The sequence below is a fragment of the Abramis brama genome (assembly GCF_963993115.1).
Source record: "Abramis brama genome assembly, chromosome: 18".
Taxonomy (NCBI): Eukaryota; Metazoa; Chordata; class Actinopteri; order Cypriniformes; family Leuciscidae; genus Abramis; species Abramis brama.
The window spans coordinates 7,023,443-7,040,616 of NC_139980.1; the positions used below are offsets into that span (position 1 = coordinate 7,023,443).

Sequence of the window (17,174 nt, forward strand, 5' to 3'; positions counted from 1 at the left end):
GTTGTCACATTGTCATGGCAACAAAGTTATACGTAGCTTTTTATATAACTTTACATAAAAAAGGTCAGTAAGCAATTTTTCATACTATGATTGTTAATTTGCATTATGTGTCTTGCATCTGTGCTACTGAAACTTTTACTTCCATTGTAAGTGTACGCCACGAGTGCTGTCAATTGATTTGAACTTGTATTAAACCCTGGAATATTCCTTTAAGAGCCCCATGCATATCAAGGGTGTGCATTTCCATAAAAGACAAGATCCAGGTTGTTAAACTGTCTCTGGCTTTTCTTCAAAGCCTGACAACCCTATCATCATATTTCCATTAGGAAACGCATCTCACAGCTGCTGTCAAAAGCATCAGCCGTGTGCACTTGGTCTCTCTGCAAAGCTCAGACTCTGCTCTTGACCTTCAGGTGGTCCAAAAGCAGTCTTACACTAAAGCTTTTTCTACTGTTGATTATGAATTGCTAGAAACCTGCAGCGAATAGCAATCGATTCGTCTGGCGATTAACACACAAGCTTTGTTGCGACTATAATGATTTTTTTAAGAGGTGACCTCAGGGTTGTGGATTATCCTGTGGCGTTTGCTGGGCCTGTGTGCAAATCTTTTCTGCTTAATCAAGACCCATTTCGAAATCACTGTATCCTGAAACAGAGCTACAGTTCACATGCACTGTAGTACACTATTACATCACTGACTTACCGAGCATGGTTGTTTTTAGGTCTCCATGTACTAATGTTTCATTCATTTATTGTTATAAGGTACTTAGAATTGATTGGTGAATTTGGCCCAGGCTACCTGGCAGTTCTTTCAAAGCCACCCAAGATTTTCTGGCCCCTTCTGCGTTGTTATTTTTTAATCATGAACCATAATAAAGACTCAAGCCTTAATTTATTATTTAAGAAATTTAACACTGAGCAAAAGTAAAGAACATTATGTCATAAGGGGTTTAACATTAATTGGCAGAAAGAAGACATTTTTGCACACATGCTTTTGCGAGTTTATATTATAGCAGTTTATATGATTATTATGCATGTGTTTTTACACATTTATGAGAGTGTGAAAGAGTTATGATGCAATAGACATAATCTAGACGCCTAAATGAATATAATCTCATTGCTCTGTGAAAGAGCGTGACATTGTAGCTCGAATGAATTGGTGTGGCAGCCACAAACAGTGCGAAGAACAAAATGTAGTGTGGAAATTACAAAAGCTCCATTTTTGGTGAGTACTTAACAACATATAGTAACAAAAAAAAAGCATTTTAGAGTTAAAAGTAAAGTGTATAACAGTTATTGCCTGATATAATATTGTCTATTTTTCATAATTCAGCTTAATAATTGTCATGTGTACAGGTTCTCTGGTAAGTATTTCAGATAGTGGTTTAGTTAAAAGCACAGCAAATAGTATATTTTATAATTCGATTTTTTTTTGTCATACAAACTCTTGTTTTGAAGCTTTTTATCTGTTTCTATTGTGAATTATAAAATAATGCAGTCTCAAAAACCCTTTGATTGAAAAGTACTGAGTACTGTACTTAAACGCCGAAATGATCATCCAAGACCTGAAATGACCTCAAACCCCTTTTATGAGGTTTTAAAGAGAGCATAATAGAGAGAGAAGGGGGTGATAAATAAGGTATAGTTTGGACTAAGCCTGTCCCTCTGGGACTTTCGTTATACTATTGAGTTTTTTTCAGCCGGCTCTATAAAGGACTTTGAATCCTTGAAGGCCCAGGTGGAGAGTTTGGATTTAGACATCAGCTTCTGACGTACAGAGAACAGAAGTGCTTTTTGATGAGAGATGAGATCAGCTGAAACCCGCCTTCACCTGTATGCCTGCCTGCTTTTTCATGTCCCAGCTGCATAGCCAGGTGTTTAAAACAGAAGAGCCTCTTAAAGTCATGGAGGCCACTCACAGAGAGTCAGAAGTTTCCAGGTGGGTGTCATTTTTAACTCAAGTCAGATTATAGAGGTGGATGTGATGAATCTTAAAGGGATAGTTCACCCAAAAATGTTTTAAATTCTATCATTAGCTCACTCTAATGTTGGTCCAAACCTAATATAGTGTGCAAATCATATGGGGTCATATGAACACAATACCTAAATAGTATGTTGTTATGGAAATGTTGATTTAAAGATTATGAACAGTTTTATTTTGAATGTGCACCAATGAAAATAGGGGGCAATTTACCTTTTATGTAATTTTGACTTTGTCCAAATATGATATAATATTAAAAGTTTTTTTCCACCTCATCTGATTACATTCCTTTGGTATTCTTAGACTCAGTAAGTGTAAATATGATACAGAATTCACAGTATTAGATGTTAATAGCCAACTTATGTTCACTTTTCTTACTGCAAAAAGCGTTTTCCCAATTAACCTCTTTATGGGCATCTTTTGGCCACGTTTCATAACTCATTATTGTCTCGCTATGAGGTTTGGAGCAGTCATAACACCGCCTCTGAGTATAAGAAATGCTTGTCACGTCAGTATGCGCCTCGGGTAGACATGGTTGAGTGTCATTCATCAGGACCTGGCTGTGGAAAATCAACAGCATCGATTGTTCACATATCTCCTGCAGGGACTGAGCAGATGAGCCACAGGATGCTGCAAAGGTATTATCATCAGGAGCGCTTCCCATGCTGTTATCTATGGCAACACTAACCTGTCTCACAAACTAACTCATGCTGCTTTGCTACAAAGCCCAACCTTGAAGCATCTCATAAGTACCTTGTTAAATTTCATGGATTTACCTGTTTAGGAAGACAAGCAAGTGCCCTAGAAGATGCTTTTCCACCATCTACTTTGCTTCAGAAATGACCTTGCCTCTTGAGAGGCTTCAATAGAGGTGGAAATCTGTCCTTGTTTTCTCTCTTCTCCTCGGTAAGAGTGCTATTCCCAGGTTACAGAGACTTGCTGTAATCAAGTTTGAAAGATGGGCTTGATTGAGAAAGGGCTCTTACGGGTGAAACGATATGTAACCACCCACATGTGCTGCTGCTGCTCATTCAAATCCCTCAAAGACAGCGATTCAAGTCTTTTTTATGTCGTCATCAACATGGTTGGGTTTAGACGAATACGGTCTATACCTTTCCGTTGGTAAAATTATTATTGATTAAAATGTATTTACTTATTCTTGTAATTTTGTCTAAATGTTTGCTTCAATATACAGTGTTTATTTATAACTCAAGCAAGCCTAATAAAAATGCAGTAAACAGCATTGTGGTTGACATTTGCAGCAAGCTCAAGGCAACACCGAGTGAACATCAAAGACATTTTCATTAGAAAAGTGTTGCTTTATCCTCACTTGATTGTTACTGTCAAGAGTCCAATCAATGCTCCTCTTTGAAATATCCTCGTTGATAATCTGCTGTAAAAAGATTTGAGATATTGTCACAAAGACGACATAATACCACTACACTTAAAACACTTCACTGAATTCCACAGAGACCACAAGTACTGTAACAATAAAGGACACATGCTGATATTAAAAAGAAATCTTCCTTTTTCAGGTTGAAAGGCACTTTTATCCAAAGCGATTTGCACTGCTTTCAGTCAAAGGGGGGCTGAAGTGCTATATGTTGTAAAAAGCATGGCTTAAGGAAATATATTTTTCAATTATATCATGGTCTGTCTGAATACTTGATTCTGATTGGCTGAACGGTGTGCTATAAAACCGTTTAAAGCACACGTAGTTCCAAGTCAGTTTAATCAACATCTATATTAATGCACTGCTTTCATTGAAGTGCGCACACACACATACTGTAACGATCACCAGTGAGAGTGCCCGGGATTACCATTAGAGGGCACTCCAACCCGGACAATCACCACACATCCACAGACTCCATTCCCCATAATCCTTTGCCCAGACCATCATCCATTATCACATTCACCTGTGTTTCATTACCCATATAAGCCTGTTTTTTTCATTCATTCTTTGCGAAGTCTTGTTTAGTGTTTGTATCCTGTTTCTCCCGTTTCCTGGTTATCTTGATTCTCTGCTTGTTCCCTCGGATTTCTCTCTTTGCCTCAGCCCTTATCTGTTATTGTTTGTTTGGATTGCTTGTTTGTGTATGACCCTTGCCTGGATTTGGATTACGTCTTTGGATTATCCTCTGTTCAATAAATACTACATTTAAATCCTCAACCTTTGTGTCTCAGAGCAGTATGTAATGTGACACATACATCACTCGCTTAAAGAGATCAGAGATTGTGCTGCGCACCTTCAGAAGCACTGAAACTTGTTACCGCTGCCCCGTGACATTTATTAATAAATTAAATTTGCTACTGAATCACTACATTATATTGCTTAGCAAGAAGGTTGTAACGTCACTGTTTTTGAAGTAATTCAACTCACAGCTTCATTGTAGAGAGACACTGCACAGACACAGGTAATTCTCACACACCTCTCTCTCTCTCTCTCTCTCTCTCTCGTTAGGCTAATTCATTCAAATAAATGTAATAATTCAATCAAATAAATGTTACTTTACTGCACTACTCTGTCTTGATTTAAAGCGAAGAGAATGCTAGATCTAAGGAGTGATAACTTACGAAAATAACCATAATTTTAATCCTTTTAATCAAATTTAGCTCTGCAAATGTCAATGATTGGCTTTAACTTGTCATTGCTGGCAAATTACCATGGTATAAATGGGATATTAATTCACGGCTAGCTGCGCATTAAACGATTTGAATGTACTCTGTGTTGGGCGGCTCTTTGCCTCTACGTCATGCATTAAAATAGTTTAATGCACAGCAATTGTGGATTATCCCTTACATTGAAATCATATTCTTTTTAAACTTTCCAATCTTAAAATATATTTTGCACCAGATACACTAAAGAAGTCTCTTATGCTCACTTAAGACTGCATTTATTTGATCAAAAATATAGTAAAAACAGTAATACGGTGAAATACAGTATCACTTGTGAAAATAACTGTTTTCTATTTGAATGTTTTAAAATGTATTTTATTCCTGTGATGGTAAAGCTGAATTTTCAGCATCATTACTCCAGTCTTCAGTGTCACATGATCCTTCAGAAATCATTCTAATATTTTAATTTGCATATGTTAAAAACGTGATTTCTTTTTCAGGATTCTTTGAGTAGAAAGTTCAAAAGAACAGCATTTATTTGAAATAGATGTTTTTGCAACAATGTACAATTCTCTACTGTCACTTTTGATCAATTGAATGCATACTTGCAACCCCAACCTTTTGAATAGTAGTGTAAATATATTTAAATTGAAAATATATAAAAATGACTGAAAATGCATGATGCAATTTAAGTAACTATATTTAAATATATTTAAAAATGTCTATTAGCAAATAGCAATATATTCTTTAGCCATACATATGCCAAGGCTTTTCATTAGAATGTGCAGTATCTGAACACCTTTTTTGCTCTCCCAGTTGAGCTACAAGAAGTTTGTATTTCCTTGTCTGATACGTTGTGTTAATATGAAATGCAACAAAATTGTCAAAAAAAAAAAAAAAATCCAAATAGTTTTTTCTTTCATGTGAACTTGTGAAGTAATGTGCCAGGGCTTGTGATTTTTCTTTGGAAAAGGTTTACGGGCACTTCCTGAACTAGAGGCTGCTTCAAGCAAGAATGCTAATTGCAACATTTAACACGCGCTGCGGTGGCCTCTGAGGGGGACAGTACTGTGATAACCTAATAAGAACTCGGCACAGTGTTTTGACAGAATATGACATATGTAAGTGCTTTTTGGGATGTACCAACACAAGGGCCCATCCTAAAAAGAGCTCTCTAGTGAGTGCTGCTGATTGTACTGAAATAGAATGACAACCCAGCATGAGGCCGGGTGAAGAGCGTCTTTCAGAGAGATAAGGCATGGCATCCGTAAGGTTCATTTAATGGCACTCACTCTCATTAAGGAGGGATACACAGCTTCGCCATGATGACTAGTGCGAATTTGCTCAAAATCAGTCTCTTTTTATTTGGGATGGTCTTGCTGGCCTCCATAACATACCATGTATCCTACTTTAAACAACAGGGGTGATTTGGCTATCAAAAGAAAATGTTTTGTTAGAATAAATATTAGATGAATAAAGAGCGTGTTTTTACATTCCGCTATGTTGCTTTTTTTTTTTTTTTACGTAAACTTGCTGTAGTCTAGACGAACGTGTTTGACCATTGCCCTTGCATCTTTTGCAGTTTCAAAGCTGAATTTTCAGAAGCCATTACTCCAGTCTTCAGTGTCACATGATCCTTCAGAAATCATTCTAATAAAAAAAGTGAATGGCCTCTAAAAGTAGAAGTTGGGGCCCGGGGCCCTAGTGGTCAAATCACACTGTATACAGGGCCAGGGGACTCTAATGGTCATCTGGTCCGTTATCCAGCCCTACTTTTGTTTATTTAAACTTTGAATATTTAGAAATTTGTGAGGCTGTTGGATAGAAGCCATTTTGCCCTCTAAACACCATGTAGCATTTTATCTGTATTGATTTGAGCGTTAAACAGATCACTCTGCTTCTGGCTTCCTTTTTTGCCGCCGGGTTTAGAGGTGGACTGCCTGGCTCGCAACTGTTGTCCATCTTGACTCTACAGCCAGGATCTCTTATGGGACTCAGGCCAACACTCATCGACCCGTTTAGAATAGTTTGCACCATAGATTCATGTTTTAGCCACTTGATAGAGAGCATTAAACGAAGTGAAGTGCTTTTTATGGGTAGAGAGGGGAAATTAGTCTCATGTGGTAATGGATGGAATGACTAGAGTGTTTTTTTGGAAAATGAGGGCGAGTCCTCATGTAGCACAGCTGTATGTTTTGTTTGGCATGGCTGATGATGTACGCACCATCTCTTTATACTTGAAGTGAAGTGGCCTTGCTTTATTTTAGCAGTGTCGTGTTGTCGTGGGCTCACGGGGGTCGGGGCTGGCTTTGATTGTTTATATATAGCTACTGTATGCATTAAAAGCAACTGGGATCTTGCCTCCTACACGACACGTGCAATAAAAGAGGGTTGAGCACCACAGAACAGTGATGACAACATGCAATATCCAAGCAGAGAACGGCGAATGCTACCTAATCTCATTATGCTCCCTCTCTCCTGCAAAACTATTAGCTGTTTTCATCAGTGCCGGGATTATTTATAGACTGTAGGTGCAAGCTTGTGTATTCGAAAGGCCTCTGCTTAGACGCCTGCGTATCCAGAGAGGAATGAGAACAGATGTTCCCATCACAAGAGAAGGGATCATTTCTGTGGCTTTACAAGATTTTGGGAATAAAAACAGAATAAATACATTTGGCCCATGCTTTGTGTGCATTAGGTACTTGATGCATTTAGTATTGTTAGCAGTAGATGTAAGTGAATGTATTTACACCTGTTATGATTGACAGTTTGGTTAGAATGTGATACTACACATTCCTTGGAGAGAAAAAAAGAAAAAAAAAAGTGTAAAATTACCAGATCAACCCTAATGGCGGACTGAAATAAAATGAAACACTGTGCATTTAAAGTGACAGCGTTCTGGTGTGAAACATCTGATTTCTGGTTTACTACATTGAGTATTTCCTTTAATAACAGCCTTGAATTACACTACCAGCGTATTACAATTAAAAGGACTGTTTTAATATATTTTTTTATATTCATTTTATCATTCCTGTGATGCCAAAGCTGAATTTTCAGCAGCCATTACTCCAGTCTATTTCCTTCAGAAATCATTCTCACAGAAAGAAATTACATTTTAAAATCTATTTATATAGAAAACACTTTTAAATTGTAATAATAATTCACAATATTACTGATTTTACTGCATTTCGATCAAGTAAAAACAGTCTTGGCGAGCATAAAAGACTTCTTTCAAAAACATAAAAAATCTGAATTATTCCAAACTGTTGACTGGTAGTGTATCCAATGGTTATCAGGAGTGCGCTATTGTAAAATAACACAAATTAATGGTGTTGATAAATAGATGCACAAAGTGTTGTGTTTGTATTTTCTACTGAATTGAACATGATATATGCAGCAAAAAATAGACTCGGTGTGGAAAATCTTCTTGTGGCTACGCTTCTGATGTGCTGCTCCTGCTTTTGTGGGCTGTGTTAATTCCTGTCAGTATGGGCACTGAAATAAAAGTGAAGCAGATTTAGACTGTGGCTACAGTATGAGATGCGAGTCAGCCAAACTAACTAGACAGACTCTTTCTTCTCTCGTCCTGTAGATTGAGGACATCATCACACGCCTTCAAGATGAAACCGAAGGTGTGCCAGTCAGAACGGTCAAGAGCTTCCTGTCCAAGATTCCCAGCGTTGTTACAGGTATACTGGCAAGAATATGGGTGGAACAGTTTGTGTCTAAACTGGTGTGTTATTTGATAGATTTTGATGGTGACGGGCCTTCAGTATGTGAGTTTTTCAATGGTCATTGCTATCATAAAGTGTGTGTGAGAAAATGCAATACAGTTTAATTGTAGCAATTGAGGTGTACACATGTTCGAAAATTTTCTAATCAATATTTTCTGCAAATATAGTCAATATATGAGGGCTAATGTGGAGACAGCTAATTCTATATTGATGTTAAGTTATTTCATTAGCTTACTTGCTTTAGTTCACACAACAATGAAAGTGGTAGTTGCATAGGCTATCAATGGAGCTCTCAGATTTCTTTAAAAAGAACGAAAAATGAACGAAATGAGGGTGAACAATTAATGACACAAGACAGGATTTTCATTTTTGGGTGAACAAACCCTTAAAGTGTAGAAAACAAGATGAACACGGCAACAATATGTATTTATTTATTAATTAAATTAATTTAGGAAGTATATGAAATTCATGGCTAGTTACATTTGGCTTTCTCATCCATTGTGTCTTTTTTCAGCCTTTTGTTTTTTTTATTATCTATTTTAACTGGGGACTTCTTGCTTGCTATCAGAATTATTATTAGCAGTCAGGCATGATTATGTTATTCTGTAAGCGAAAGGTTCACAGTAGTCTTCATCTGATGTGAATGTACATTATTTAAATATTTATTTCAAAAGTATTATTCATTTCAGTTGGGTTAAAACTTTTTAATGAGGAAAAAGTTACTGAGTGTACCTTTTAAAATAGCAATTTTCGCAAAGCAAAGTTAATGATGCTTTTTAAAAATATGTTTTAAAAGAATGTAAATCACTGTCAGTGCTGATACATACATGTATGTACACAGGGTTGTGCTGAGTTTCTGTTTGCCAGGGCATTTCACAGATCAGAGGGTAAATTCGGTGACAGATCCGGAGCCACAAGCCCCTGTGGTCTCCACCGATCCAACTAACCACTTTAACTTTCACAGTTTCCTTATGATAATAAATACTGGGAGAGCAGTTAATTGCTCTTATTAGCCCTCAAAGAGAATAAACCTTAAGATACGGCTTGATCTGCTCACATCGCTAAACACAGTTCCTACAGTGAGCGGCTCTAAATGGATGCCCGCAGGCCCGGATAACTAATAGCTGATTTGGAACTAAAGCGTTGATGTTGTACATGATTGAGGTTGTGCTCATGTAGCTTTAGCTTGACTGATCTGACACGCACTGAATTATAATCCACAGTGGTGATTTTGTCTTGATATCAATGCTTTGAGGAGTGAATGTAATTTATGCATGAATTTGCATGTGAAAATAAGGTGATACTGTATGTTTCCCCTTTTTAAACTTCAGGTTCAGACATTGTTCAGTGGATGATGAAGAACCTCAACATAGATGATCCCGGTAGGTCCTGATCTGAAGAAAGATACACATCTTACTGATGACTGCAATAAGTTGCTTATGAAAGTATTGTACTAATTTCTGTATTGACAGTGGAGGCCATACACATCGGCAGTCTGATCGCTGCCCAAGGCTACATATTCCCCATCTCTGATCATGTTCTCACCCTCAAGGATGATGGGACATTTTACCGCTTTCAGGTGAGCTTATCTATCTATCTATCATCAACCAAATAAGAGTCACGTGGATTGTATCCTGGCAGCTGTGGTTTCCAGGATGTGATCTTGTTTCACTTAAGCACTGCTGCGATTCTGAATCTACTGTGTGAAAAACACTATGAAGAAGCTCCACTGACCTTTACACCTGCTGAACAAATAGGATTGTGTTTGATCAGTGCAGCTGCCTTATGAAGCTCTTCATTATTGACAGCATAGGTCAGGCAGTACGTTAATGAGATTTATTTAACATATCGTATACGTATAGAGGTTTGGATCAATACTATTTAAAAAAAAAGAAGCATTTAATATTTTTACTCACCAAGGACACTTTAAATGGATCAAAAGTGACAGTAAAAACATTTATAATGCTACAAAAGATTTCTATTAAACTTTCTATTCAACACAAATCCTGGAAAAAAAATTTGCGGGCCACTTAGCCTTTCGTTCACACAGAACAATAAAAATGCAAGACGCAAGAGATATCTAGAGACATGTTTTTAAAAAGTTGACCTTCTTTTAAATTGAGTGCCGTTTTGTTTTATTTTGTTGAAACATTGATAATAACAAGAAACGTTTCTTGAGCAGCAATTCATTACAGTAGAATGATTTCTGAAAGATCTTGTGACACTGAAGACTGGAGTAATGATGCTGAAATTTCAGCTTTGCCATCACAGGAATAATTTACATAATATAAAATATATTCAAATGGAAAACAGTTTTGACAGAATAGTACTGCTTTTTACTGTATAAATGCAGCCTACTGTTCAAAAGTTTGTGGTCTGTATGTTAATTGTCTGTTGCTGGAGATCTAAGCTGTTAAATAATATTTTATCTCACTGTGTCCTCCAGAAATAGGTACATATTTATCTGGTAAAGGCTGATTCTACATTTTTCAGTGATTTGAATGATTAGTGAGGAGATGGCCAAGGGCACATTTTCCTCTTTGCCTTTTTTGCTCACATAACTCAGACGTTTTACAGGAATAACACTGTAGTCTTTTGACTGCCAAAAATATTTATAAAACCCGGAGAAAGTTATCCATTAGCATTTCCATTCATCTGAATGGCAGTAGCTGGAGAAATCTGCCATCTTTACTCATTCATTTTCTTTTTTTACCAATCGCCTGAGATGTGATTATCATGTGATTAATCTTTAAAAGAGCTCTCAACAAAAAACTGATGTTTAGAAGAAAACCGTTACTGCTCAACATCAACAATACACAAAGTACAAAAGTATCCATTTTTTAAATAAACTTATTCAATTCAACACCTCAAAATCCAAAACTGCAAGTTTTCGAGAAAAAGCGAAATTCTCAGATAATGACGTTAGGCTATCTTTCCAATAAGCATGATACAGTATCAATAAGCCAATTAATGAATTTGAGTTTCTTTTGTACATTCATTAATTACTCAGCGTTTCTCTGTTTCTCTGGAGTTTGGTTCATCAGCTCATTGCTTGACGATAATGATCTCTATGCACCATCATTAGTTTTTTGCCACCTGTAGTCTTTTAGACTGGCTCCACGAAGGCAAGAGAGTTATTCAGTTGGTAGAAATGTTGTTGATGGCTTTCATAACATGAATATCTTCATATAATATCTGCGCAAGGCAGAATCATCATTTCAGTTTCAACTTTGGCTAGTAAGCAGGTACAGTAGCAGACAAGAAATTCTTAGTTCTTTCAAACTCACCTGATTTAAAACAAAATCCAAGTAAATCAGTGAAGTAGTAACTGACAATCCTTGAGTAATCGCTTCGTCTGAATATTCAGATATGTTTTAGATCAGCGGTTCTTAACCTTTTTGACTCAAAGGCCCCTCACTTTCCAACATAATATTCAAAGACCCCCATACTGACCTCTGGTATTCAAAATATTTTTTTATTAACAGAAACAGCAAATGTTGCTATATTAAGCTAATTAACCAGGAATCATTTTGTGAGAATATTCAAGATTCCAGATTCAGAATATTCAGAACATTTGAGATTATCTGTATGTACTTAATAAAAAGATCAGTTATTGAGATAAAAAAAATAAGTTTTGTTTTATGAGATATTACAATTATTTACATTATGAAAGAGGGATATTCATCTTTAGATTTGCTAAAGATTACATTTAATGTTTTAAAATTATTAGTGCTTTAAAAGATTAACTTAAAGTGAGCATTAGATGAAAATATTTGAGAAATGAGAAGCATGGTTTAATGTATTTTTGCTAGAATAAGTTCAAGCTCATACTCAAGAATTCTGCCTACTAAATTGTGAATAAAAACTCGAGAGTAATCATCTCTCTCTCTCTCTCACCCAGGCTCCATACTTTTGGCCCTCTAATTGCTGGGAACCAGAGAACACAGACTACGGTAAGAGAGGGAACCTGCTGGACAGACTCCCAATGACGTAAGAGCACACCAAGCCTTACTGTACATGTTATTCAGAGAGCTAATATAACTCATAACACTGAACACCCCGTCCTCAGCCCACAGTCTGCTTTCCCAGGATTATTACAGCCCTGTTGAACAGTGAGGTAGAACTGCAGTGTGTGTGTGTGTGTGTGTGTGGATCAGTAGGTGTATGAGAATGAGTTGACTGACTGTGGGCAGATGTTTACCGATGGTCAATGGTGACTCATTCACAGTTCCTACTGTCTGTAAACTGGCCAAGCAGAGATGATAGATGCAGAGAAAGCACAAAATCCAATCAAGGTCTTATGCTGGATGTGTTTGTAGGGGTGGGATTATACATGACGGTTGAAAAGGCCAAATCTCTCATGACCTCTTGTCTGTTTCTCTCTTCTCTTCTCTGTCTGTCTGTCTCTCTCTCTCTCTCTCTCTCTCTCTCTCTCTCTCTCTCTCTCTCTCTCTCTCTCTCTCTCTCTCTCTCTCTCTCTCTCTCTCTCTCTATTGCCTGTCACAGCCATCTATCTGTGCAAGCGGACCATGCAGAACAAGACCCGGCTGGAGCTGGCGGACTATGAGGCGGTAAGTGACCCACTGCGATGACAGCCGACAGAGAAAAAGGAAGCAGTGTGTTTTGCCAGCATAGAAGCATTTCAGTTTGGATTCTTGTGGTTATTGGCAGATACGTCGTGTTGCTTTAGACCTGAACGCACCGATTATGAGCCCTTGTCGTTGAGCATTAAACTTGAAGTGTGTCATTTTTTTCAATGATACTTTCTCCTCCATAGCTTAATGTACTGAGATAGCGATACGTACGCCATTTGTAAATTGTTTTTGAGACGATACGCTGAGCCATAAATGCATTACTTGAAGTGACGCATATCCTGAGCTGTGATGTCAAAGTCAGTTTGAGCTCAGTAAGATGGTAAGATATTTTTTTAAAGAAATAAATGCTTTTATTCAGCAAGGATGCATTAAATTGATAAAAAGTGACGGTAAATACATTTATAATGGTACAAAAGCTTTCTATTTCAGATAAAGTAATGATGCTGGAAATTCAGCTTTGCATCACAGGAATAAATTACATTTTAAAATACATTCAAATAGAAAACAGTTATTTTAAATGTTAATAATATTTCACAATATTGCTGTTTTTACTGTATTTTAGATCAAATAAATGCAGCCATGGTTAGCATAAGAGGCTTCTTTTAAAGACATTAAAAATCCTTACAGATCCCAAACTTTTGAACAGTATAGTGTGTATATATTATGTATATGTATTTATTATGTACAGGTATGTATGTGAATTATCTGTATGAATTTTCTGTATGCATATGCTGAATTCGGAATAGCATACTTGTTTTTAACTACTTATGCCATCATTTTTCAAATATATTAAGAATTAGTGAGAGTCGAGGAAAGTATGCTACTCTGCTTTTCCAAATTCAGCCTTAAATACATGGATGGCTTACTACATTTGGCAATGTGAAATTATTTAAGTTGGCTTCCCATTTTTGATGGATGAAGCTGAAGTTTGAAGCTCTTTCTCTCGCTTGTTTATCTCTGTCTCTTTCATTCAGGAGAATCTAGCAAGACTACAGAGGGCTTTTGCCAGGAAGTGGGAGTTCATCTTCATGCAGGCTGAGGCACAGGTCAAGTAAGTGCTGTTGTCAGGACAACTACGCAAACACTTGCGCTCACTCATACCTGCTCTCTCCTCTGTTGAAGACAGATCTACCCTTTGTATTCAGCCCACACACATTCACACAAAGACATGCGTACTGTATATACACAAACTCTCATTATGATGTAATGTAACAATAATATTGCAGATGTGTAGTTGTTGGGGGCGAGACGTATTAGCATGTGCTTTGATTTGGAGTGGTTCTCATCGATTGAAGCAGTCTCGCACTCTTCAAACATCGGCTGAAGAGCCTCATCTGATGGCCGAGGGCTGCAAACACAAGTCAACCCTGCTGAGATTTTTGATCATCAGTCTGTGTCTATCATCACAGTACCCTTTTCTAGACGAAACCCCCAATTTTGTGGAGAGAGAGAACGGGAGAGATGAATGAAAGAGTCTCAGGGCTCAAAACCAGGATCAGTGAGAGATAGAGAGAGTGATGCAGCAAATGTCAGTTACGTAAGAGTGAAGTTGCTGGAATGGATATGAATTAGCTCTGCTCGCAGGCAGGTTGCAACTTTGATGAGCACAAGGGCTTTGCTCTTTGTCTGTTTTAACTTGTGATGCAGGACGTGTGTGTGTGTGTGTGTGTGTGGGGATTGGGAATGTTTCCTGCTCTCTGTTTAATATTAATGTCTTGCAGCTTTGTGTTTCTTTGATTTTGTAGGATCGACAGGAAAAAAGACAAAACGGAGAGAAAGATTCTGGATAGTCAAGAGCGAGCCTTCTGGGATGTTCACCGTCCTGTGGTGTGTGTGAGGGGTGGATCCAGTGTGGGATGGGTTGCTGTGTTTGCATCTTTGTTTGAATTGAATAGATCAAATAGGCGCACTGTAAAAATTAAGTACTTGAGACACCATTTGTGGTTCCGCAGATTAGCACTTTGGAAAACCTCAAAGCCCATTTTAGAAGGGCAGTTCTTGCTAAATGGAACACAGAAGTTCCTGCTCAAACTATGTTGAGGCTTCCTTTAGTAAATAAAAATGAGGCACTTTGGGGCATTTCAAATACATATTGAAGTTGAGTACATAAAAGGATATTTGAGGCAACTTCAAAATATGTCTAGATGTTCTGCCAATGTGGCAATCTGCAGAACTTCAGAAAAAATCTGCACTGATTCCTTCAGATTTGAGCAAATTAGTGCGTTTTGGACAAAAACATTTATTTGAAGCTGCAAAAACAATTTTGTAATATCATTTGTAGCACTGTCAGTAGATTAAAAATATTTAGTCAACTTTACAATTTGTTAGCATTTAATGTATTAGGTATTCTGAGCTAAACATTTTACAGCATTTATTATTTAGCTTAATGTGAATTCATAAATATACAAATATACAAAATAAAAAATACAATTTAAACATACTTGAATTGTTCAAATGTATTGAAATGAACATTTTCAAAAATGAAAATTCTGTCATCATGTACTCAATCTTATGTTACTCAATCTCAAATCTGTTTGACTTTCTGTCTCCTGTAGAACACAAAAGAAGATATTTTAAGAAATGTCTCAGTGTTTTTTGTCCATACAATGGAAGTCAATGGGAACCAAAACCAACATTATTCAAATATATTCTTTTGTGATTCACTAAACAAATACAGTTATACTACTGGTTCGGAATGACATGAGGGTAAGAAAATGATGGCAGAATTTTTTTTTGGTGAACTATCCCATAAACCCATTACAATTAATGTTGTAAAAGTAGCCTATTATACATTGCTATTTTATTTTAGCTATTCCATTAACTAATATTAATGAATAGAACCCTGTTCATGAGTGTTTGAGTGTTGACTTTATAGGTAACACATTAACATTTTTTTTAAGGGAAGAAAGAAAATAGTATTTGTAATTATTTGTGTTAATTTGTGTTATTGACGATCATAGTGGGAAATGTGCACATCGTATCAGTTTTTTTTATAGCTATATTTACATATGATTGTGATTCACAGCCTGGGTGTGTCAACACCACAGAGATGGACATCAGGAAGTGTCGCCGCCTAAAGAATCCTCAAAGAGTGAAAAAGGTGCTGATGCTGTATTAATGTGTGTACTGTATGTTTGAGACAGATGATTGTATTGTAACCCATCTTTGTCTCTGTTTCACAGTCAGTGTATGGGATCGTGGATGACACACAGACTCAGAGTCCTGTACACACACCCTCACAGCAGAGCAGCAAGGACACCAGAGAGGACGTAGAGAAAGAGGTCTGTGCGAAGCATTGTTGTGAATTTGATTCTTGACAGCCTCACAGTGGCTATTAATATTTAGCACGGATCACTCACATGCTCAAGTGGAGATGCTCTGTCTTTTTCAGATTCTTTTCTTGAACACTCAGTTGGATCGACACTGTATGAAAATGTCCAAAGTCGCTGATACGTAGGTCATCATTTTTGTTCTGTCCATGAATATCAAAGTTTTCTCAGCAAATGTTAATACATGCAATTAATATTAGGTTATTTGAGGAAAAAATATGCTTGTTAGGGATGGGAATCATAAAGCATTAAATGTTTCCAGTTCTGATTCCTCTTAACGATTTTGGTTCCTTAATAGTCCTATTTATTATTTTTAAGTACTTGTAAGTTGTAAGTAAATTCAATGTTATTGACGAGTAGTGAGATCATTTTGATAATAAATAGCTTTGAAAATACTTTTATGCAAGAATTGTTTTAGAGACAACATTTAAAGCCCGTTCACATCAAGGTATCTAAATGTAAAAGAATAGCAGAGTCCACACCATAACTATAACAATAACGACACAGAGGAACAATAGTGTTCAAATCAATTTCAGAACAATTCTTTTCCAACTGATGAGCGATAAAAACATCAGCCAATCAGAATCCATCCAACTTTAATGAGCAGTGTGTGCACTGCAGTGTGCACTTATAATGAACAGACAATATTGTGCATTGGTGTGGAAACTAATAGTTCTTAGTTATCTTAATAGCAATCCAGTAACTGGCCTTAACTATTAAACAAAAATAATAAACTAAGAAAATTTTTGGAAACATGTTTAATTCTTTCTTATAAAACACTACAGACAAACCTCATGTGTATTACAGACAGAATGTGTATCTTTAACTACAAGATCCCATACAGTATGAACTTTGTGAGCTGTATGTTTAACATTCAAGCTGTTCATTCAGGAATCAGATTGGTTGTGGATGAATTTGA

At 36.7% G+C, this 17,174-nt stretch overlaps 1 protein-coding gene across 5 annotated transcripts in view; it reads left to right on the plus strand.

The window, feature by feature from the left end:
• The window catches only part of rgs6 (regulator of G protein signaling 6), a 70,591-nt gene that overhangs the window by 43,917 nt on the left and 9,500 nt on the right, over window positions 1-17,174 (plus strand). For all 5 annotated transcript variants that reach the window (XM_084091422.1, XM_084091421.1, XM_084091424.1 and 2 more), the window contains 10 exons: window positions 8,190-8,286; window positions 9,663-9,713; window positions 9,804-9,910; window positions 12,233-12,284; window positions 12,838-12,902; window positions 13,901-13,977; window positions 14,672-14,753; window positions 15,952-16,026; window positions 16,109-16,207; window positions 16,318-16,379. In XM_084091422.1, coding sequence (XP_083947548.1) covers window positions 8,190-8,286; window positions 9,663-9,713; window positions 9,804-9,910; window positions 12,233-12,284; window positions 12,838-12,902; window positions 13,901-13,977; window positions 14,672-14,753; window positions 15,952-16,026; window positions 16,109-16,207; window positions 16,318-16,379 — 767 coding nt within the window. The remainder of the gene's footprint in view (window positions 1-8,189; window positions 8,287-9,662; window positions 9,714-9,803; window positions 9,911-12,232; window positions 12,285-12,837; window positions 12,903-13,900; window positions 13,978-14,671; window positions 14,754-15,951; window positions 16,027-16,108; window positions 16,208-16,317; window positions 16,380-17,174) is intronic.